General features: G+C 31.7%; 2 protein-coding genes and 1 long non-coding RNA gene across 8 annotated transcripts; 1 reads left to right on the top strand and 2 right to left on the bottom strand.

Annotated features, from left to right (window-relative positions):
* Nucleotides 1-1,457: 1,457 nt before the first annotated feature.
* Nucleotides 1,458-3,570, bottom strand: LOC112789790 (GPI-anchored protein LLG3). The gene is made up of 3 exons (XM_025831832.3): nucleotides 3,334-3,570; nucleotides 3,150-3,206; nucleotides 1,458-2,139 (listed from the first exon to the last, which is right to left on the bottom strand). The coding sequence occupies exons 1-3, from the start codon at nucleotides 3,425-3,427 to the stop codon at nucleotides 1,766-1,768; spliced, it is 525 nt and encodes a 174-aa protein (XP_025687617.1). The 5' UTR covers nucleotides 3,428-3,570; the 3' UTR covers nucleotides 1,458-1,765.
* Nucleotides 3,571-6,541: 2,971 nt separating this feature from the next.
* LOC140183732 (uncharacterized) lies at nucleotides 6,542-8,352 on the bottom strand. Of its 2 annotated transcripts, XR_011879610.1 has the most exons (3): nucleotides 8,165-8,352; nucleotides 7,624-8,063; nucleotides 6,542-6,975 (listed from the first exon to the last, which is right to left on the bottom strand). It is a non-coding gene; the product is annotated as an uncharacterized lncRNA (long non-coding RNA). The 2 variants fall into 2 exon arrangements; XR_011879609.1 differs by having other exon boundaries at nucleotides 7,624-8,169.
* A 4,935-nt stretch (nucleotides 8,353-13,287) lies between these two features.
* LOC112789788 (probable serine/threonine-protein kinase At1g54610) lies at nucleotides 13,288-21,846 on the top strand. 5 transcript variants are annotated; one of them, XM_072232532.1, is made up of 9 exons: nucleotides 13,288-13,702; nucleotides 14,325-14,399; nucleotides 16,754-17,269; nucleotides 17,554-17,838; nucleotides 18,024-18,341; nucleotides 18,738-18,965; nucleotides 19,916-20,016; nucleotides 20,738-20,846; nucleotides 21,420-21,846. In XM_072232532.1, exons 3-9 carry the CDS (start codon nucleotides 16,853-16,855, stop codon nucleotides 21,708-21,710), a joined length of 1,749 nt encoding a protein of 582 aa, XP_072088633.1. In that variant the 5' UTR covers nucleotides 13,288-13,702; nucleotides 14,325-14,399; nucleotides 16,754-16,852; the 3' UTR covers nucleotides 21,711-21,846. The 5 variants fall into 5 exon arrangements, with proteins under 5 accessions (XP_072088633.1, XP_072088634.1, XP_072088635.1 ...); XM_072232533.1 differs by having other exon boundaries at nucleotides 13,600-13,702; nucleotides 16,761-17,269; XM_072232534.1 differs by lacking the exon at nucleotides 14,325-14,399 and having other exon boundaries at nucleotides 13,618-13,702.
* Nucleotides 21,847-23,256: the final 1,410 nt, after the last annotated feature.

Here is a 23,256-nt window from a genome sequence, read left to right as displayed (position 1 = left end):
TAAGGTTTCGAGTTTCGACGAAGTCAAAATAGGAAAACTTGCCCGCCAAAAGATGCTTAATTCAATGGCCAAAATGTGATGATCCTCTTTGAAAACGAATGCCACGTGAAGTAGACATGATAATATGATGATGATGCCATGGTGGCTCAATAAGTTATCCAAAAGCTATTGTCCCCAACTATTTATCTCCATTAATTGAATTAATTTTTTTTAAAGATATGTACCAATAAATAAATAATATAAAATAATGATAAAGGGGTGCCCTTTCGAAGAACCAATTACAAGTTAGTTTGTCATTTGAGAAATAGATAGGATCGGTGTCAGAACTCAGAAGAGCTATTCTAAATTTAGACGTAAAAAACTAAAAATATATCAAACCTTTTAATGTTTGACTATAACAAAATATTTTCTGTGGCTTTAGAGAAAATTCAATTATATCACAGGTGGAGAAGAATGCTTCAACTTATGTATATCACGTAACACTAACATTCTTATATTGACAAATTCAATTAAGACGTGCACTTGAACGTTCGAAAACAAAGACACTTTTTTCTCCCTCATAACGTTTATAATTTTTTATTCAATGAATATGTTTCTATCATATAAAATACAAGCAGAGTAGTACCACAATGAAGAGTGTTTTTTTATGAAAAAATATTCTATTTATAATAAAAAATATTAAAAAATAAATATATTATGTACAATACATATTCTCTTAGAAAATTTAGTTACATTTTTTATTTTTCATTCAAGTTTTCACTTTATCAAAGAAATTTCTCCAATTCATTTATGATTTGGTTATTTTGTGAGCTTTAGTCATCATCGAATTAAATCTTCTTAAATTGGTCCAGACATAAAATAAAATAAATAAATAATAAATATAATGTTTAGGGTGACGTTAGACGATAAACATGAGAGTGATGAGAAACAAATTTGAGACCACTAAATTTTCTAAGTGGCAAACCCCACTCTTTCAACTTGCATCTTAATTATATGCCGTATGTTAAATCAGCAATTGACAAATCATAACCCCCACCTTATTAGATCATTTTCAACTTCAAAAGGGTGATGTAACTCATAGCCCAATCAAATGTTAATACAAATATGCTACAATAATGGTATAAAATCAGTTTTTCCACTTTCACACAATGGTCCCTGGTCCTTGATATAGTAACAGAATTTCCATATGATTTTAAAAGAGTTGGCTACATACTCTCCATGATTCAATAATATTTTTCCATTTTTCAAATTGAGTTGTGAAGATCGTTGTATCAACAACCAGATTTTGTTTAAATAAGTAACATTATTTATATGGATCAAAACGATGATCCAAACTCCAAAGTGATTTATCAAAAATCATACTAAGTCATTAAGATATCAGTGATACATAGATAATATATGGCTATGAACACAGTTTATAACTTTGTATGACAAGAAAAATGAAGCAAACTGAAAAATTTTGCCAACGAAATAAAATCATTTGTATAATTTTGGTACAATGTATAATACATCTTTGTATATAACCTAAAACACTTTGTCTCACTGCGTAACATTAGTTACACGGATCAAACAATGCCACAATAATTTATCATAAATAATTGTCAAGTCAATCACATCTGCAGCATGCATCTTTACATATTTAAAATAGAGAATCACGAACGTTACAGAATGATAAAGCAATCTTGTTCCGAAAATTATGAGATCAAAATAGTGATTGCTATAATAGTTAAAAAAAACTTGACCCAATTGACATAAGAGAGAGCCTTCAGAAAAGTTGGAACAAAAGACCAATGAAACCAAGTATGGCCAATAACAACATAGAGTCATAAGGAGCAGCAAGATGAGCAGAGTTAGAAACAGAGGAACTGTTATTGGATGTTGTTTTGACATTGGTGCAATCAAGGCCTTCATTGCCTTCTTTGCACTCATTAGCAAAGAGGCCAGGAGGGTACTTTCCATAGATGTTTATGTAACTGAACATGACTGAGGCACAATCAGTTGCCATATCATTGATTTCATTGATGAAAGGGCATGCAAATTGCTTGAATGCTTCACAGCAAACCTTTTGTGGGTATTGTGGTCCTTTGCATTGGCTTGTTAGGATTGTGTAGTTCTGATTCTCAAAGTCAACTCCACAAGCTGCACATTATAGGACATAAAAAGTACATTTATCAGTGGATTCAGCCAGAGAAATGCTTTGTGTACTTATTCTGTCTTATACACGGAATCGACACATGCTAATGAGATATAAGACCCCTTAGAAAGACGGAGTGAGAATACCCTAACAAAATTATGACATCTCTAAGTGGTTTTATTGCTCAGGAGAAGTATTATTTTAATTCTTAATGTTTGGGTCAACTTCTAATTTAACGAAGTGAGTAACGTAAAATTTAACAATATTAATAGTTAAGTCATATATTAGCTAGTATTAAGAAAATATAACCAAAATCTTTTTGTAACGATTCGTTTTTTAGTTCTCTTTCTTGTACAAAACTCAAAATCCTATTAATCAATCATCAATACTCTAGGATCAAAGAAAAATATTTTATATTGGTGATGATTGGTGGCTGATTTTACTTGTATAGTGAAATAGAACATTATTGACTTTTATAACATGTTAAATATTCCTATCAAATTTAACGGTAGAACAACATTAAACCTGTTTGAAACTTTTTGGAACAACGTTAAGGATTAAATTAGAAGTTAGATTCAAAAATTTGGGACTAAAATAGTATTTTATCATGTTACTTATTAGAGAATCATAATGCAACAAACTTGTCATCATTTGGCATGATCAAGGCCAATACATTCAATTCCTAAAAAATCAGTTTGATTTCAGGTACTTTGTAACTTTACACTGCCTACATTTGATTGAAAGAAAATCAATTGAAGAAGCATACCTATTTTAACTAAGACATCTAGATTAATGGTACCATTGGATTAAATTACTTGCAAATAAAAGATTACCTAATCTGGTTGAGTTATAAATAATCCGAAAATTTTAAAGTAATCCACATTATGTTCCAAGTGGTAATTTATCAATTCGATTATCACCTAAGTTATAACATTATAAAGATGTTCCAAATTCCAGCGTAATTATCTTCTGAATTACCACTAATCAAATTAGGTAATGCAAAATGTAATGTTACCTTTCTTAGCCTGTAGGAGGGAACGGGAGGTGGATGCCCCAGACTCAAATATATCATCTGTCTTAAAACAAAATTCAACTACATTAACAAATATATAATAACAATGTGTAACTGTGATAATGTGGCAGTTCGCATGATTGGAAAAATAAAATAATGCAAAAACATGTGAAGATGGAAAATGTACTTGAAAGGAATGGGGAGGCAGTGGCCAATGTGGATATAAGGAAGAAATAGAGAATGGAAGAGAACAATGCCTTTGAACTCATTATCTCTTTCATTCTTACCCCTCTTTCTTATTTTGTTTTATTTTTCCCCCTTTCTCTTCGATGGATCTGCTTCTTTTGTTTTTGTTTTTGTTAAGGAATTGCGGTGTGAATGAATGGTGTTTTCATTGTAGCTGAGTTGCAATGGTTCTTCTCCCTGCGTTGTCGTTGCCTTTGGCATTTTTATTTTTGGTGCATAATGGCTTTGGCACTTGGCAGTTATTAAGTTATTACTAACCCTTATTTACCCCTGAATGCTAGCTAGCACGAGGAAGTTATTTTTTTACTCAGGTAAGGAAATTGCGTGGTGTAGCTCATTGCGTGACGCGTCGAAATTATCAAACCTATCTTTTATGATAAATTTTAAATATTTAAAAATTATTATTTTTTATATCTTTAAATTAAATATTAATTTTTATCACATTTTAATAAATTAAAAAAATATATATAAACACGGTAGTATGTACTTTTTTCTTTTCATTCAAAGATACTTACACACTTGACACTCCCTCACACACACTAACCTAGCCAAGTCCTCCACTGTTAAGATTTGAACCTGGTGTGGCTTAGATTAATTATTGTTCAATAAAGGTGTGTTAGTTATTGGGTTTTTTAGTATTTTGTGGGTGTAAATTTCGTTCTGATTGGGCTTTTTTGTTGCATTACTGAGTGAGAAAGGAATGTTGTAGTAATTTTTTTGTTGTTTGTAGAATATATCTGATCTAATAAATTTTTGTACATGAAAAGGCCTTTTTTAAAACACCTGATGAGTCAAAAATATAGAAACAAAACTAAATGAACATATTTAGGGTGATTTCAGAATAAAAAAATAAATAATAAATAAGTGTTTAAAATTATATAGAGTTTAAAATTTAGAATTTACAGTTCAGAATTTAGAATTTAGAATTTATTTTTTAATGATGATTTTAATTTATTAATTTAAAATTAAAAAATGCTAAGTGTTTAAGATTATATATGGTACTAAGTTTAATTTAGCTACTATATATTCAAAAAATTCTAAATTTTAATTTAGGGTGAATCCAGAATTAAAAAAAGGTACAAAGTATTTAAGATTATATAGATTTTAGGATTTATAATTTAGAATTTATGGTTTATAGTTTAGAATTTTGAATTTAGAGTTTAAGATTTAAGATTTTAGGATTTAGTTTTAGGTTTTAGAGTGTTATGGTTATATTTGGGTTTAGGGTTATAGGATGTAGAATTTAGGTTTAGGATTTAGTTGGTAATGATTACGGGGTTTGGGATTTAGAGTTATGACTTAGGATTTATAATTTCAATTTTTTTTTAGTGTCTGTAACAAAAACTAAAACAAGCAGGAACACAACCTCAAAAAATTACATAGTAGAATCCTTCAACAAAATCTGTTTGAGGTTATCACTTGGTTGAATCCATACTGATCGAGAATAAACACTTTTAGTCCCTATCTTGGCTAGACAATTAGCAGTAACATTTGCTTCTCTTCTAACCCAAGTGAATGACACCTCCCAATTTTTACTTAACCACTCCATAATCTTTTCTATAATATCCATATTATCGCCTAAACATAGTTGATAATATTGTCAGCAAAAGATACACCTTCATAGAATCAGTTTCACAAATCAGAGAATCACAATTAACTTTCCACACAATTATAAGACCATTTCGAGCTGTCAATAATTCATTCCTGAAAACTGAATCAAAGGATAGGCACCTCGAACAATCTAGCATCCAGGTGTTATAATGATCACGGATAACGCACCTAAAGCCCACAACAAGAGAGTCCGAAAGAACACTAGCATCACAATTGACCTTAAGAACATTCTTCACCCTTTTCAACTCATTCATCAAGGCTCTCGCAAGGCAAGAGATTTTTCTCCTAAGCCAAGGTTCATTCAGGTTGAAGAAATGATTACAGCTATTCCACCAAATCCACCAGATTCTAGCAGTCACTACTTCCTCTTTACCATTAACAACGCTAGTAATCCAGGATCGGAAGTCAGAAGCATTAGCATGTTCAACAATAGAAGGATCTAAATAATTCCATACATCACGAGCAATGGAACAATCCTGGAGGCAATGTAACATAGATTGAGGCTCATTATCACATTTATTACAAAGATCACTCACCGCTAAGCCCCTTTTATGACGGAAGACATTCATGAGAATGGCATCATGAAACGCAAGCCAAAAGAGGAATCTGGCCTTTTTCAGAATGAAAAAGCTTTGTTAGCTTTCATAGCCACTTCCAATTCCCATCACCTCTCCATTGAAATTTTATATGAGCAAGCCAATTGTACCCGCTTTTGGTAGTATAACCCTTCGAAGCAGCTGGTTTCCAAATCCTGGTGATGAACCTTGAACCATGAACTTGTAATGACTTTTAATTCAAATTGAATTTTGTCTTCGACCGGAATAGGAACCAATTTTAAATGTTTTATCTGAAATTTTCTCAAAGTGTCATTTAAATATTTCTTATGAGAAATGAAAATTCCATCATTTTTTAAATGACTTTGATGTAAAAAAAAATAAGACATTAAATCCATATTTGTCATTCAAAGTGTTTTATTATAATCTCGAATTTTATAATTATCTTTGATTTGATGCCGGTAAAGATCAAATCATCAACATAAAATCACACAATCAAGATATTTCCAGAATTAGTAAACTTGATATTATCAGTTCACAGGATCCTACATCGTTCGATGGCCAGGACTACTATAGCCAGTATTTATCACTGTGGTGGCTCCACTATACTTTTTTGTAAGTCATTTTTTTCCCTTCTAGTTGCCTTCATTGTTGTTGGGGAACCGAAAATGCTGTTTTAAACTGATATAAAAAATGCTATCTATCTGGTTATTCTTCTAGGATTTTTACTGTGCTTATTAACTTATTGAGGTATGAAACATGTACTTCTATTTTAGTGTGGTTATCAATGAGGAGAAAATGCAACCCTAGGCAAACATCGTCGTTGTACTGGATGAAGGAGAGTGATTAGGTAGATGGGTTCTATTTTCCTTTTGTTTCCTTGGGTCCCACGTTCTCGAATATCAATTTCTTATTCTCCTATGTTTTCGATCTTGTGTTGCATTATATGATATAAGTAATTAAGCTAAAGGAGCAGAGGCTATATTATGTGCAAAATATTTGTGTGTATTTCCTTCATTTACAAATAATTGGAGCTGTTACGTATATACAAGAGAAGAATGTATAGATTATCAAATCATATTCAAGATATGACAAATTCTAAAAGATTCTCAATAACTAACAGAATAGTGAGTCACCACTTCTAGAAAGATGTATAAAAATATAAGAGAATAAATAAAGGAAAATTATTGGAAAATTTGGATTTACCGCAATGTGAAGAGCACTCTAGTTGTCACAATACAAAACTGGAGGGCGAACACATGTCACATGAAGCACTTTAAGGGCATTTAGGATCCATTGGAGCTCACAAGTGGTGTGTGCAAGAGCACGATACTCAGCCTCAGTTGAAGAATGGGCAACTATTGTTTGCTTCTTTGTTTTCCATGAAATGAGAGAATCTCCCAAGAAAAAACAGAATCCTGTTAGTGAGAAAAGCGTATCCAGAGAGTCAGCCCAATCAGAACCACTAAAACAAAAAATTTGCAAACTTGCAGTTTTAGGAAATAAGAGACCTTGCCCAAGGCTATTTTTCAAGTAAGGAAGGATGCGGATATTAGCAGGGTAGTGATTTTGGGTAAGAGCAGCCACAAATTGACTGAGTGTTTTGAGTGGCATAAGTAATGTCAGGCTGGGTGGTTGGGAGGTAAATGAGGTGGCCAACAAGACGGCGATAAACAAGTAGACTAGGGAGCAAAGGTCCACTATCTTGAGAAAGTCTTGTGGCACTATCCATAGGAGTAGGGACAGGCTTAGCACCCAAAAGTCCTGAATCATTTAATAAATCCAAACAGTACTTATGTTGAGAAAGAGAAATGCCTTGAGCAGTGTGTGCAACTTCAATCCCTAAGAAATATTTCAGAATACCCAAATGCTTGATCTTAAAGTGGGTGTCTAAGGTTGTTTTAATGATAGCAATCTCAGAAACAGAATTAACAGTGATCACAATGTCATCAACATAGACTAGCAATATAGACAGCCCAGACCCAATTACTTTGATAAATAAGCTATAGTAAAAAATTGTCTGTTAATACCCACATGAAATAAGGAGAAGGGAAAGCTTTTCATACCACACGCGACTTGACTGTCGCAAGCCATAGAGGAATCTGAGAAGGCGGCAGCATTAACCTGGCTGACTAGCAGAAACACCAGGAGACAATGTCATGTAAATTTCTTCAGTACAAAAAAGTATTGTTCACATCTAATTGTTGGACCGACCATGGCTTGATAGAAGCCAGAGGCAAAACAATCCTGATTGTAGCTGGCTTTACTACTGGAGAAAAAGTATCAAAGAAATCGACACGCTCTATCTACATAAATTCTTTTGCCACCAAATGGACTTTGTATCTGTCAATAGTGCCATCAGAACACCGCTTAATTCTATAAATCCACTTACATCTGATAGGTTTCACCCAAAGGGGATAATCAACCAATTGCCAGGTTCTATTCAACTCCAAGACTTGAATCTCATCTCTCATGGCAACACGCCAATGAGGTAATTTATTAGCCTCTGGAAAAGACTTAGGCTCATAATCAGAATGCAAAGAAAAGATAAATCTGCGATAAGAAGAAGATAAAAAGGAGAGGAAAAAGACAGACTTGAGGGGATACCAGCACCGAAAACAGGATGGTGTTGGGTGAAGAGAGAGAAGCGCTGCAAATGTAATCGACAAGGCGGGTTAAGAGTCGGGTCTAGCGAAGGCTTCGACGAGGTAGAGAGACGACAGAAGTGTCGGAGGTGCGTGATATAGCGAGAGGAATAAGTTTGGTAGGAGAGGAAGATGGTGATAGGGTTGCGCAAGGGAAAGATGATGTTGGAGATTAAGAGAAATGTTGTGGTATTTTTTTTTTTGGTCAAGTGGATTGGACAGCCCCCAATCCTAGGTATTACATCCATGCTTCACACACCCACACAACACACACACGCACACGCTACATGGGTATTATGGGTTCTTTAAACAATATCCAACCTTAGCTGAGATTCGAACCCGGGTGCAGCTTGCAAGAGGCATATAGATATGCCATCGTGCTAGGCCTCCGCTGCAATGTTGTGGTGTTGATTGTTGAAGGTAAGATGGGGATAGGGTGATTGTGACTTGTGGTCAATGTGTAGGATTGTTGGCCTACTAGGAAAAGAATAAGTGATGGGCTTATGGTGAGGTGAGGCCATAGAGAATTCTAAAGCAATGGGTGGGAAAATATAATGTAGAGTTTGGGTTGAGCTTGATGGAATGGGACTATTATTGTGAAAGGGAAAAAGGATTCATGAAATTGGACATTTCTGGAGACATGAATTTGTGTGTGCTCAAGAGAATAAATGATGTAACATTTGAAACCATAATGGTAGCTAAAGAAAACTACTTTGTAGGCTCTTGGGTCAAATTTAGAGCGGTGGGCCATTAGTGTGGAAACATAATAGAGACAACCAAAGACTTTAAAAGAGTATAAAAATTGGGTGGTTTATTAAACAAAATTTCAGAAAGTGTTTTAAAATTGAGGTTTGAAGATGGAACTCTATTTATTAAATAAAATGTATAATGAATAGCGTAAAACCAAAAATAAAGAAGTAAATTATATTGAAACGTGAGGGTACAGGCAACATTTAAAATATATTGGTGTTTTCTTTCTTCACGACTATGTTGTTGGAGGGTTTCAACAAAATTCTTTTGGTGAATAATTCCTTTAGAAGAGAAAAAATGTGGTATAAGAATTTCAGGCTCATTATCGGAACAAAGGACCTTAACTTTGGAATTAAATTGATTTTCTACTAGTGTGACAAAATTTTGGACATGTTGAGTCACCTCACTCTTTGATTTTAATAATATGACCCAAGTAAAGCGACTATGATATGTACAATCGTCAAAAAATATTTATGATTATGGATGGAATGTTGATGAAAAATTTTCCAAATATCCAAATGTAATATATCAAAAATGCTATTTACTCTATTGGAACTTTAAGAAAAAGAAATTCTCTTTTGTTTTGACAAGTGACATACATCACAAATTTCATCATGGTGTGAATGAATGAAAAAAATTGCTTGTGTAAGATACTAAGTCTATGTCCAAATGGGTGACCTAAACGAAAGTACCATAAATTTGCTTGCGTAACGGGTGTACGATAAGTGGAGTTTATTGAGTAGAATGGTAATAGGTTATTTTGATGAATTGCTTAATCAAGTATATATAATCTGTCTCTCACTTTACCTAAACCAATCATCTTCTTATTGTTCGGTGCCTGCAAAGTACGAGAGAATTGTGAAAAAGTGATTTCTCATGGAAGAGTATATGTCAGTTTGGAGATAGAAATTAAATTAAATTAAAAATATGGAAAATAAAAGACACTTGTAAGAATTAATGAAGTTGAAAATTTGACAATTTCCATATAGTGAGCTGTGATGTGGGAACCATTTTGCAAATAAATAAAAATAGAACTATTTTTGGAATAAGAGATGAACTAAGATAAGTAAGATACAATGTGATCAGTAGCTCCAGAAAAAAATTAAAGTATAAAAAATTTTTGTTTTTGAAGATATATGATTTAAAATAGAAAAAGTGTGATATGAACAAAGAAAATGGCTACCTAAATTTAGGCTAGAGAAAAGCCCAATTTGAAATGAATGGATATTTTTAATTTGGTCCTTGCATTATTGATTGTGGGCTTCAACTTATTTTAAAAGGGCCATGAGAGTGTGAGTTGGGCTGAAGTGAAGCCTAAGACTGATCCTTGGGTGATGAATGGGAATCCTATCAAGTTTTAGCACATTTTGAAAATTGGGGGAAGAGGTAGCCACATTATTCACTGAATCAGAGCCACCTCCACGTTGAGCACAATCAGTAGTAGTGTTGCGGTCAGAGAACCGAGGCCGTCGAAGATGGCATGGATAACCAAGAGGATAACTATGCTTGCCATAACACACCTCTACGGTGTGACCTCCCCACCCACAATAGGTACAAAGTTTGGCAGCAACATCACCGTGTCCTGGCATTCATACTATATCAACATGGCAAAGACACAATTAATCAACGACAGAGGATCGAGCAAGAGGAGTTGTGAATGAACCACAGAAAAATGTTCGTCAAGTTCTTTGAGGAAGTGGATGATAAAGTCCTGGGAGCGGTGTGTCTTCACCGGACAAGTGCAAGGAGGGAGAGGCCAGCATTATCAAGCTCCCCTGAGAGAGTTTTTAAAGCTGTGTAAAACTTTATGACTTTTAAGGTGCCCTGTTTTAAGGTATAAACTTGCTCCTGGAGTTCAGCAATTCTGAGAAGATCAGATTGAGAAAATCTCTCACGGAGACCATACCAAGCAGAGGCAGCAGTTGAAAGGTATATTACTCTCTGTGTTATAGACGGAGATAGAGAGTGAAAAAGTTAGGAGAGCACTAAGTTGTTGCAGCACTTCCAGACAGAAAATAGAGGATCATCATGAGAAGGAGAAGCAAGACGACTAGTAAGAATGCCATATTTATTTTTGAAAATCTCTGCCATAGAAAATGTTCTTGACCAGAAATGGTAATTGTTCCTACTAAGTACTTGAGTGATAAAAACAGAAGTAGGATTTTAATTGGAGATGAATATAGTATGAACTAAAGGGGCTTTATGATGTATTTTATGAAGGATCATCCATAACAATAGAGATGGAAGGAAAAAATAATGAGAAGAATGATTATCGGGGTTGGCAATTTTTACCATAATAGAGTATCAGCAGAGCTCTTAGAGATCTCTGATACCATATTAAGCTAAAGAGTAGAGGCTATATTATGTGCAGAATATTTGTGTGTATTTCCTTCATTTACAAATGATTGGAGCTGTTACATATATACAAGAGAAGAATATATAGATCATCAAATCATATTGAAGATATGGCAAATCCTAAAAGATTCTCAATAACTAACAGAATATCAAGTCACCACTTCTAGAAAGATGTAGAAAAATATAAGAGAATAAATGAAGAAAAATTATTTTGTTTGGACTTTCATGTTATTTGATCTTTTCTTGTGCTGGGCTATTTGTTCATTATGGTCCAATATAAGTATCTCTTTTAGTTGTTTGATCTGACAGGTTTATGTGTTTATCAAGAGGCAGAATTTAATGTTAAGAAATTTGAGGAGTAGAAATAGTGCTAACCAACTCCTATGCAGCCCTGCATCTTCTACTATCTCCTAGTACTTTACATCTTTGTTTTCTCCCTTAAAGGCTCCGGTGATTGGACAGTGTATTATTATGTTTCTTCATGGTTTTATGTTACTGTATGTGTTGCTTAGCTCTTGATTATTTTCTTAAATTCCTGCATCATAGAATGATGAATGGTTTTGGCACTGTGAGTGGATGAGCGTTGATGCCACATCTTAAATTTTTTCAACATTCCAAAAGATTTTGAGATAAATTTTCCTTCGATGTTTATGCTTGATATTCCCGAAATTCGAAAAAATTCATACTTTCGAAGTTGGAAATTTTCTCATCTCTCTTTGTGCTTTTTCTCTCTCGATTTATTGTTCTTGATTTTGAAATTTTATTATGTTTTTGAAATCTTTGTTATGATATTAGCATCAGAACTCTTCATTTCTTCAAAGTTTCATTTCTTTATTATAATTTAAAACATATTTTCTGAATAGTTTTTTTATTCTTTTTTATCATTTCAAGAGGTTGAATTATTTCTGTTAACTGTATTCTAACAAGAGTTTTCCCATACTTTAGTTTTAGAAGTTGATCTTTTATATTTATTTTTCTCAACTAATCGTTTCACCACCTCAAATTGCTTTACCAAAATTTTCCGTTCACTATTTTTAAACAATTCACTACCTTTTTCTAGTCTTGGTTTTCAGGTCTTTGCAAACTTTTATTTTTATATTTCACTTTTGTTCATCAATAATTCTTTATTTATTTTTAATATTTTTTATTAATTTTAAGAAAGGGAAGATGCATCCGAAGATTTTCAAATGTTGGGAAAGAAAAATTAGAGACTTAACTCAGAAACGCATCATTAATTAAGCGCTAGAGTCTTTGTCAGAAAACATGATACTATTGTGAAAGGATATCTATCTATATATTAATATATAATATGAATGTAGTAGATGGTTTTTTTATTGACATGTGGTGCAGCGAGTGCTCGACCAGTGTGTATTCTGGTTGAATGACATGTGGAAGGCAAGAAAACTCAACAATACTATGTGAACTTTAAAACTCACTTTTGCACAACAACTTTTCTATACAACAATTTTTTCCTTACTTGACAAACAAATTTTGAACATTAAAATTGGCTCAGCTGAAATTTTCCTGAAAAGAAAAGCTTTTAAGTAAGATTTCATCTTTTTTCATTTTAAATTTATGATTCGAATCTCTCTCTTGCTCTCGTTCCTAATTTTGTTTCTCTCTCAAATATATCATTCTCTATATCTCTGAAGAGGTAGCTTCGAGTTTTTGGGACTCTGGTATTTTATAGTCCAACCTTATTTTCTGCGACTTTCACCTCGTTACTTGTATCAGCACCGGTGATATTGATACCATCTACCTCTTCCGTTTCAAATGACTTCCTCTCCACAAGCCTCCAGCAAAGGATCGTCCTGGAATGTCTAACCGTAAGGAAGTTAGCATCATGAGCATTAGCGTTGCAGGTCTAGCATAAGCTAACTTGGTTCGACTCGCAGAAAATTTTATCCCTAACCTTGCATAATTTTCAGTTCATCATATCTACCTTCTCGAATATTTATTTTGTTTCGGTTCTCAAATTAGAAAAAATATCTTACTATTTTTGTTCTCGGTTTGTTCTTTTCTTTGAAGGGTGAAAGAGGAAGATTGAGAAAGAGAAAAAGTTGTAAGTTACGTTGTCTTATTTTATAAGTGAGAAACTTGTGTTATTGGAAAATATTATCCAACTGCCAAATGGTTTGTCATGTTTCAAACAAAGAACAAGTACAAACAATAACACATAATGACATTTCTTCTTCTTCTACTATGATTATTGCAACTAGCAAGAGGATTAAGATTCTTAAAAATGTAAGTTACTATAGCTTATTATTATAAATTATGATACCGTTTCAAATTTATTTAGTTCATAAACTAATGGCTATGGCATTGGTAAAATGATTTACTTGCAAGTTTTTGAATGGTGTTCATCATGCCTCAGTCCCAAGAAAGCTACATTCCGGTGAGTTTTTGTGAATTTATGTTCACTCTTTTTCTTTTAAGAGCTTACATAATTATTTATATCTCCAATTAGTATTGGTTAAAAATACTCTATTGTGTGTTGTGCAAGCTGACATGACTTCTGTGTCATTTCTCATTTAACTTTTCAAATTCTAATTTTACTCCTCTTTAAAAACAAATTAAAGCTTTTTCACTTTTGTTATTAAAGCTTTTTCACTTTCGTTCTTATTCTTATCAATATAACTATTAACCATTCTCACAATATAGATTTGTGATGCTTATGGCTTTGAGAATATGCACGCGATGCCAAAATGGATCTTCTCTTCACTTCTCTTTGTAGTGATGGATGGATGTTATAATCATTATTGTAATAACCTTACTCAAATTGCAATTAGAAATATCAATTCACTTGGTTGTTTTTTCTTTTTAATTATTCAAGCAGAAAAGTTGATGAGATGAGAAACAATAATAATATATGCTTTCAAAGATATGATTCTATTTATGACCTAAATACAACAATTGTCAAATTGTAGAATGTCAACCAAGCATAAATCTTTTTAATTTGGTATAGTGCTAATACCAATACCAAAGTTAGTTGTCTAAGTAAGTTGATATTTCTTCAGTTACAAATAGAGAAGAAAGAAGGGAGCTCAGGTGAAGGGAGGCAGAGTTCTTGAGAAAAGGAAAAGGCAAAACGGGTTAGAGTTTGTTTTTCTTTTTAAGGGAATTTAAGTAATTTTGTTTGTTTCACTCTTTATATTTATCTTAAATAAAAAATGATACTAAGATATAACTTAGTCTTGTATACTTTACATCAAACACAATATAGAACTTAATTTAGTCTTTGTTTCTCAGTCTTTGTCTTTTAGTCTTTGTCTCTCAATCTCAGTCTTTCTTCCAAACTCAGCTCAGTCCAATAGTCTAGGAGGTATATAACCTCTTAATTATTATGTTAAAACAAAAAAAAAACATAATTCCACAAACATAAAGCTCAATCTAGTTAAATAAAAAGAGAATCATTCAACTTTTTATCCAATATCTTGATGCAACAAGAAATGGACTCCTCAACCTAAATTGACTCAAAGAAACTCATTCAACCTTCTACCCAATTCTCCGATGCAACAAGAGAGGGACTCACTCAACCTCAGTTGTCCACACCATGGTATCATCTAACAAATAAGTTATTTTTTTTTACAATACCTAAAATATAATATTTCTAAGAACATAATTTTAAACGAATACCCACTAATTATTTATAAAAATTATTTTGGCTTTCTAAAAAAAATAATTTTAGGATAACCATTAATTCTTTTGTTATTTATTTAAAGAAAAAAATTTTATTAAACAAATAATCTATTATCTTGATTATTTTCATGATAGTTTATTGTTGGTTTAATTACTTCATCGATCCTTATAGTTTCATCGAATTTTCAATTAGGTCCTATACTTTTTTTTTTCTTTTCAATTAGGTCCCTATACCATATCAGATTTTGTAACTAAGTCCCTACCGTGACAAAAATGTTGAAATTAACGGAATATTTTGTTAAACTATATAGAATATTCAGTCAAGTGTTAGACATATTCATTTTGCTTAACAGAATATTCTGTTAATTCCAGCATTTTTATCATGGTAGGGACTTAATTATAAAATCTGATATGGTATAGGGACTCAATTGAAAAAAAAAGTATAGGGATCTAATTAGAAATTCAATGAAACTATAGAGGCTAACAGAATAATTAAACCTTTATTGTTACATATTTATCAGGTAATTAGCTATTAATCTCTTAAAAAAGGAATAATATAAACGAGTTCCTAATTAGTCAACAAGCTTAAATGAAATTAAAAACATATTTAATGTGGCCCTTGCTTATATTTATCTTCCAAACAAAAATTGGTGACCTGCTTTGAAGTTTAAACTTTGAACTTTGAACATAGACTCAATATCAATCGTTCTTTGTTAGAGCAAAAACATAGTGGATGAAGTCATCACTCTCACTCATATACTCAGACCATAGCACCACCCATTTTAGAGAGAGAAAGTGCTTTCTTTTGATTGAGCATAGGCATAGCTGATAAAAGCATATAAGGTTGTTGTTTTATACTTCATCATCAAATTCTCTTTTTCTATTTTTCTTTTCTCTCTTTATTTTAATCTTTTTTAATTCAATATTTTTTAACTTTTTTTGGAATCTTCTTTGAGAAAAGAGAATGAAATAGCATCCTTCCCTACTCCTAAGATAAATGGCCTTTTTTCAAAGAATAAATTCCTTTTCTTATGCTTAAACCTATGTACTTTTTTTTAGTAGAATCTGTTGTCCTTGATTCATCGTCTAACCTTCTTTCAAAGCTCACTTCAAACTCTATACCTATTGTTTGATAGGGCCAAGGGTCCTCCTCTTTCCGTAGCTCTGTTATTTAGTTAGAATATGCTTACTAAATCTCACTTTTAATGAGCAGAAGTCGCGCTCAATTCAAATTGTATTTTACTATTAGGTGATATCTATGAATATTCTCAGATTTGTTCAAACTCCGATAGAAGAAAGAATATTCACACCTATTGTTTATACTCCTGATACTGATACTAATACTGATACCATACTTAAACTACACCTTAATCCCAATTCTAAGTTTCTACCACCCGAGGTATATTTTTTATTCATTAATTAGTTTTCAGTTTTTAATTTTCAAATTTGATGGTTAAATTTTCTTTTCAGTATTGTCATTACTATCTAGTATTTTTTTCTCTTTATTTAACTTTGCTTTTTTTTTTCTTAGATTTTATTTGTGAAAAGTGTTATTCTTTATGGTGGTTAACTATTACTGACATAGTGTGTGAGTTTAGAATTGTATGTTTGGTTTAATTGAGTCAAATTAAAATATTCAATTAGACTCCGAAATTGTAGAATTTTGTGATTTGTGTTTATGGTATGTGTGGCGATAGAAAAAGTGTTTGTATATCCCCAAAGAGAAAAAAATTCTAACTTTGATTTTATATAAAATAAAATTAAAAATTTTATTTATTTAGTTTGTGACTATTCATGAATTTTTTAGTTTGCAGTTAGAAGATGATGGAGTACTAGTTGGTGGATGGTAGTCCTAATTATTATTTTATTAAAGGGCAATTTTATATATAGGCTTTGATACTGCAACATGGGTTGTACATGTTCAAAGAGTTCGACCATAGAAGACTGTAGGGAATGGATCACAAACAAATTATCATGTTGCACTAGAGCATCAGATCAAAATATTTTACAGTTGAATTCCTCAAAGATGGTTGAGGGTATTCAGGTTAAAGATAAGTCACTTGATGATTATGATGTGAAAGTTTCATCAATTGATAAGAAAGACAATGGTTCAATTCAGCCATATGATGATCAAACTAGGAAGAATAAGATAGAGAAATCTGAATTGACTATTATTGACCATCCTACTATTGAAAGGATTCCAAAGGCTGAAAAGGCAGAGCAAGTTTCAGCAGGATGGCCAGATTGGCTTTCTTCTGTTGCTGGTGAAGCTATCAAGGGATGGATACCAAGGAGCGCAAATACTTTTGAAAGGTTACATAAAGTAAGATGTTAATTACCTTTTTTCTTTGTCTATCTATGTTTGTATTATGATTCAACTATTAAGTAATTTTTAATGCTATTTTGTGAATGTTCTTGCGAGGCTTTTTTGAACTCTACCATGACAAAGAGACCTTTCTTTTTCTGTTGTGGTTAAAATGTTATTCATTAGTTTTGTAAATTGTGTACTTTGAATCTTATGAAACAAATTGTACAGTGATACTTTTATCATTGATGATATTAGTCTATGGCACTAAATGAATCTTTTGATGACATTCTATTATGTAGATTGGGCAAGGAACTTATAGTACTGTTTATAAGGCACGTGATGTGACTAATCAAAAGATTGTTGCGTTAAAAAAGGTATATTTTGACAGTCTTAACCCTGAGAGCATCAAGTTTATGGCTAGAGAAATCCTTATTCTTCGTAGGCTTAACCATCCAAACATAATAAAGTTGGATAGCTTGATAACATCAGAGACATCCCACAACTTGTACCTTGTTTTTGAGTATATGGAACATGATCTTAAAGGGCTTGCATCAAATCCTGCTATTAAATTCTCTGAACCACAGGTAGTCATGTTTCTTTTCATTCTGTCTTCTATTTTACTTAGAATTGAGATCATTATGCATACGTGTATTGAATAAGATAAGAAGCAACATAGGAAGCAATATCCCGTTTCAAAGCTTCGATTATTGACTATCTTTCTATATCATTTTTTTATAGAAAAACTTCTAACAATACCTTTTTGTGTCAGCTAAAATGTTACATGCAACAACTTCTCAGTGGATTGGATTATTGTCATAGTCATGGTGTCATCCATCGTGATATAAAGGGATCAAATATTCTCATTGACAACAATAATGTCTTAAAGATTGCAGATTTTGGTTTGGCAAGTTTTTTTGACCCCCATCATAGTATTCCATTGACAAGTCGTGTTGTAACGCTTTGGTATAGACCACCAGAACTTTTACTCGGAGCAAACCATTATGGGGTTGCCGTAGATTTGTGGAGCACTGGTTGCATATTAGGAGAACTATATAGTGGCAGACCTATATTGCCAGGAAAAACAGAGGTGAGATGTTCTGGTATCCATCATTTGGTTATTACGAATGATTTATTAGTCATTTATCTTTGTTAATAGTTAATATGATATCTTTATATTTTGTGGTAGCCTACCAATTTCAAAACTAAGATCTATCAAAATTGCATATACATACAATTTTAACATGACTAATGGAACTACCAAAAAAAAGGCATTTTCCCAATGTTGTTACATTATGAAATTGATCTTATTTAATTAAAATGAATTATTTTAGCCATCTTTGAAACATTAGTGAACTATACTTTCCTATGTACAACCCTAGTTTTTAATTCATATTTACTATTGTTGACTGAGTTCAAATTTTAATGCACAACGTTATTGATGGTATATAAGAGATAACTAAAGGTTAGTTCTTCTTCCTTGTAGGTTGAGCAGATACATCGAATTTTCAAACTTTGTGGTTCCCCATCTGATGATTATTGGATGAAATTGCGATTGCCACTTTCAACAGTATTCAAGTCTCCACACCATTATAAGAGATGTATTGTAGACACATTCAAGGATTATCCACATGCTGCTGTGAAGCTTATAGAGACTTTACTATCTATTGATCCAACACACCGAGGGACAGCTGCTGCTGCTCTCAAAAGTGAGGTATGAAGTTTTGTTTTTCTTAGCAAGTAATTTATCTAATCTAATTCAGCTAGCTTCATCATTCTCTTTCCTAATCTAAGTGGTATTTTAAGGTCATTTATTTACTGTTTATAACATGCATGATAAAAAGTTCATGACGTTTCCTACTATCATATTGTTCATATCACAAAACTCTACTATAACTGATAAGTCAATAGAGTTTGTGAAAATTTATTCAATGACTCAATGCTATTGTGTTGTTTGATAAATAATTTAACTTGAATTTCTCCAATGTATATGGAGAAACTGATGTTTTTTATGCTCATTTAATTCATAAATATGTTTTTTTTAGAATTTTCAACAATTGTGCAAGAACATTTGCCATAACATAAAAATAATTTCTTAATAATGAAAATATTCAAATTACATTCTTTTGATGAGATATTTGATAGATATGTAGAGATATCTTCATAATTTTACATGTAATTTCTGCCGTAATTTCTTGTTAAACAATAAATACAATAGAAATTAGTTAATGAAAAAAAAATTCAATTGAATTTTAACTTTAGTGTTCTTTATATGTGTTTTATGTCATCCCATCTGTTATGGATTATGCATGCTACATCTAGAGGAGTAATGATAATTTTGTTCCTTTACGCCTTAAACAATGTATTATTCTCAAATTTCTAAGACATATTTTATTTTTTATAATTCCTCATGTGCTTAAATAGCACCTTTTTGCTATGGCATACAAGAAGTGATACCCACAGTGGTCAGTACGTACTTACTGAGGCTTAATTTGTAATCTACAAATAAATTATTACAAATAAACATAACCTCTATGTGTGTGGAATAAATGAAGAAATAGTAATTGCTACTCACACTCTTGTGTTATATGTAATATTATTTGAACTTTTTTGTATTAGAGGTGTGTGATTTTCTATTTTAAAAATTTTCTTATTTATTCACAGTTCTTTACATTAGAACCTCTGCCTTGTGATCCATCAAGCTTACCAAAATATCCTCCCGGCAAAGAAATCGACACCAAATTGCGAGATGAAGCAAAAAGAAGGTACTTGAATAGTTGATTTTTTTAAAACTGAGACAAAAATAGTTAATTTTTGTTATCCTTTTATTTTATTACTGGTTTGTATTATTAGTTATCTTTCACCCCCTAATAAAGTCCTTGGATTATAATTGTTGTTAGTAGTAATTTTTTTATTCCAGCACTATGTATATATTTTTTTACATTTTATAATACATGATAGATTTTTTCTTTTGCTTTCCCTATAACTACTAGTATGGAATTTCATGTCTTAATATATTATTGGTTAACTAAGTTAATCTCTTATTTATTATTTAATTTGAATGTTAAACTCTGCTATGAACAAAAGAATTATTGATAAAGTTTTGCATGTACTTGTGGTAAACATGATAATCCCTCTTTCTTTCCAAGTCTTGCATGCTCACTCATACGAGAGTTTAAACTTTATAGTTATTTAATTTTTGAATTAATCTCATGAATAGACTATCTCCAATGCTTAAACTATTAGGTGAAGATCAATCAATAACTTTGGTGGCTTCTTGAAGATATTATTTTATATCATAGCTAGTTAACTTAAACAATATTGCAAATGCAACAAAAATTGTATGCTTCTAATAATTTAATTGCTATTTTTTGTCATACTTTTTGAGTCACTCGATCAATTCATTTTTAAAAAGGGGTTCCTTATTCCATAAGTCTATTGTTAATAAGATAACTAATACATATCAAAATTTTAATATCCTTTCAGGCAGTGTTATGCTGGAGATAGGGAGAAAAAAATTGACTCAAGAGTTAGACAAGTATCAAGGGCACATGTCACGTCAAAAGACAATATTGGTTCAAAAATATCAATGCAGGTAATTCAGAAAAACATTCAATTTTTATTGTAACAATTTTTATTGTAACAGTTTTTATTGGATACCTCTTGAATCATGAAAATACCGTATAGTATAGTTATTAAGAAATTAGGAAAAGGAAGAAGTTATAATTCTTTGGACTTTTTATTGATTCAGTTAACAAATTTGTAGATAGGAAATGAATCATTGTGAAATATAAAAAAATTTATTTGTTTGAAATTTAGTTATTTACCTGATATTATTATTAAAGTCAACAAAAATATTTGACTACTTTTTTTGCTGAGTTATTTGTAACACATGCTAACTGTGTTATGGTTGCAGTTGACTTTTTAGTCATGTGGCACATATTCTTATTTAATTTTGAGATGTAGAAAAGAAATAATGTATGAGCACAAAAAAGGATGTAGATTTGTATGACTATTGTTGGTTGCTTATTTCGTTTATAACATTTTATTGACCCATTAATATGCTTTGCAATAATAATCTTTTTTTACCCTACTTTTGTGGTTATTTTTCATTATCTTCTTTTTATCTCTCTTTTTATCTCTCAGTTGGTTATATTGTTTGATGCAGCAAGTACAACGATATTCATTTACAAAGAACCGAAGTGAAGTCTCCAACTCTCATAGAGAATATGTGTCCAAACAACTAATTTACCTACCTAAACATTCAGAAGATGCTAAAGAAACTGGAAACAATCTCTCTGGGCATATCCATAGGAGGACTTTGCATATAGGTCCACTGGTTCATGTTAGTTCTGATTGGGCAACAGGTGAAAATAAAATTGATGATGAGCCTCTTATTTCGCACAGAATAGATCATATGAAACTATCTAGGCTAATAGCATCTAAGACTCAAGTCTAAAGATTGGAAAGAAAAACTAGTTCTCTCACAAAAATTTATTGCAGATCTCAACTGAATATAAAATAGAAAGGGCCTACTAAAAAGTCAAACACTAGTTAATTTCTTTTTCTAGTTGTTGTTTCTTTCTCTTCTCCGTTTCTTGACTTTTCTCTATGTTATTAATTCTAAGTATTTGGAAGTGACTATGTAAAATGTCTCATTTTATAATTTTTTAACCAATGAATAAGTACTAGTTAGGCATAAACACATATGATAGGTATGTCAAACCACTCCGAATTTACAAAGTTATAGAAAATTTTGACAAATTAGGAAAACAAACAAATCAATTTGGAATTATTGATGAATGATATGTTGAACCATAGCAAAATCACAAAGTTATGTAAAATGGAGTAAATAGCCATTTTAGCCCCCGAAAAATTATGGTTTTGTCAAAATGGACCTTAGCATTTGTTTTTGACAAAATAAACCTAAAAAATTATGCACCGTTTGAAAAAATGGCCTCGACGTTAAATCCTCACTCTAGACATTAACAGAGATGTTTATGTGGTGCATCAAGTATTTACCTGGAGGATTAGAGTGATCTACGTGGGGAGTCCATCACATTTTAACCTGAATTAAACCATAAGCACCAAATTGAGTAGTTAGTGGAGCAAAAATATGGAAAAAATATTTGTTGATGGAGAGTGATGATTCTATCTACGAGAACAACTATGAGGGCTACACCAAAAGAAGGAAAAATTATTTTATGGAAGCTGCTTCTGCTGTGAGGAAGTGGTGATACTAAAATCGTATACGCATGCCAATCCTAGGCATTGATTTTTTCATCGTCTTTTTTGGCAGGTATATCATTTTGAATGAAACCCATTGAAACAAATCTTATGATTCTTCTTATTTGTTAAATCTTTCCCTTTGCGCTTTCTATTTTAATAGAAATTGAAAATGTGGTGTGAGTATTTTGTTTGGGTTGATGAAGTAGAAGAAGATATTAAGAAAATTAATCTGAAAGCTGGAAAGAGTGAAGGAATGAAAATCTTGGACAATGAGGGAGTTACAGAGCAAATAGCTATGAGTTCATCTCTGATTGAAGAGCACATAAGGAAGATAGATACTTTGTTGTTGGTGTTTGTAATTGGGGTAGCTTTTATTATAATAATGAACATTTTGTCATTATTTAGGTAGTAGTGGTAGTGTTGTTGTTGCTATATGGTGGTAAAAATTAGTAGAGAGTGCTATTTTTGGGTGTGCTGAATGCTGAAATTGTAACCAAAATGAACATGTATTTCTTGCTATTTGTGAATGAAAAATGACTATATTGTATTCATTGCATATTTTTGCTTATGTGTGAACCTGAGAATGTTGGAATAGATTAAAGTATCCATATTACATAAAGTAGTACAAAATAACAGCACCAAATGCTAGAAATATTTATAACTAAATACATTTGTGGCAGTAAACTAAAAAATCAGCCAAACTATAAAATGTTTATACCTAAATATAATTATGGCAATAAACTCAAAAAATAAAAAAACCACCAAGAAAGAGTTGT

This window comes from Arachis hypogaea, chromosome 3 (genome assembly GCF_003086295.3).
Source record: "Arachis hypogaea cultivar Tifrunner chromosome 3, arahy.Tifrunner.gnm2.J5K5, whole genome shotgun sequence".
Lineage (NCBI taxonomy): Eukaryota > Viridiplantae > Streptophyta > Magnoliopsida > Fabales > Fabaceae > Arachis > Arachis hypogaea.
The sequence above is the reverse complement of the archived record's forward strand: the minus strand, read 5'-3'. Positions and strand labels throughout refer to the sequence as shown.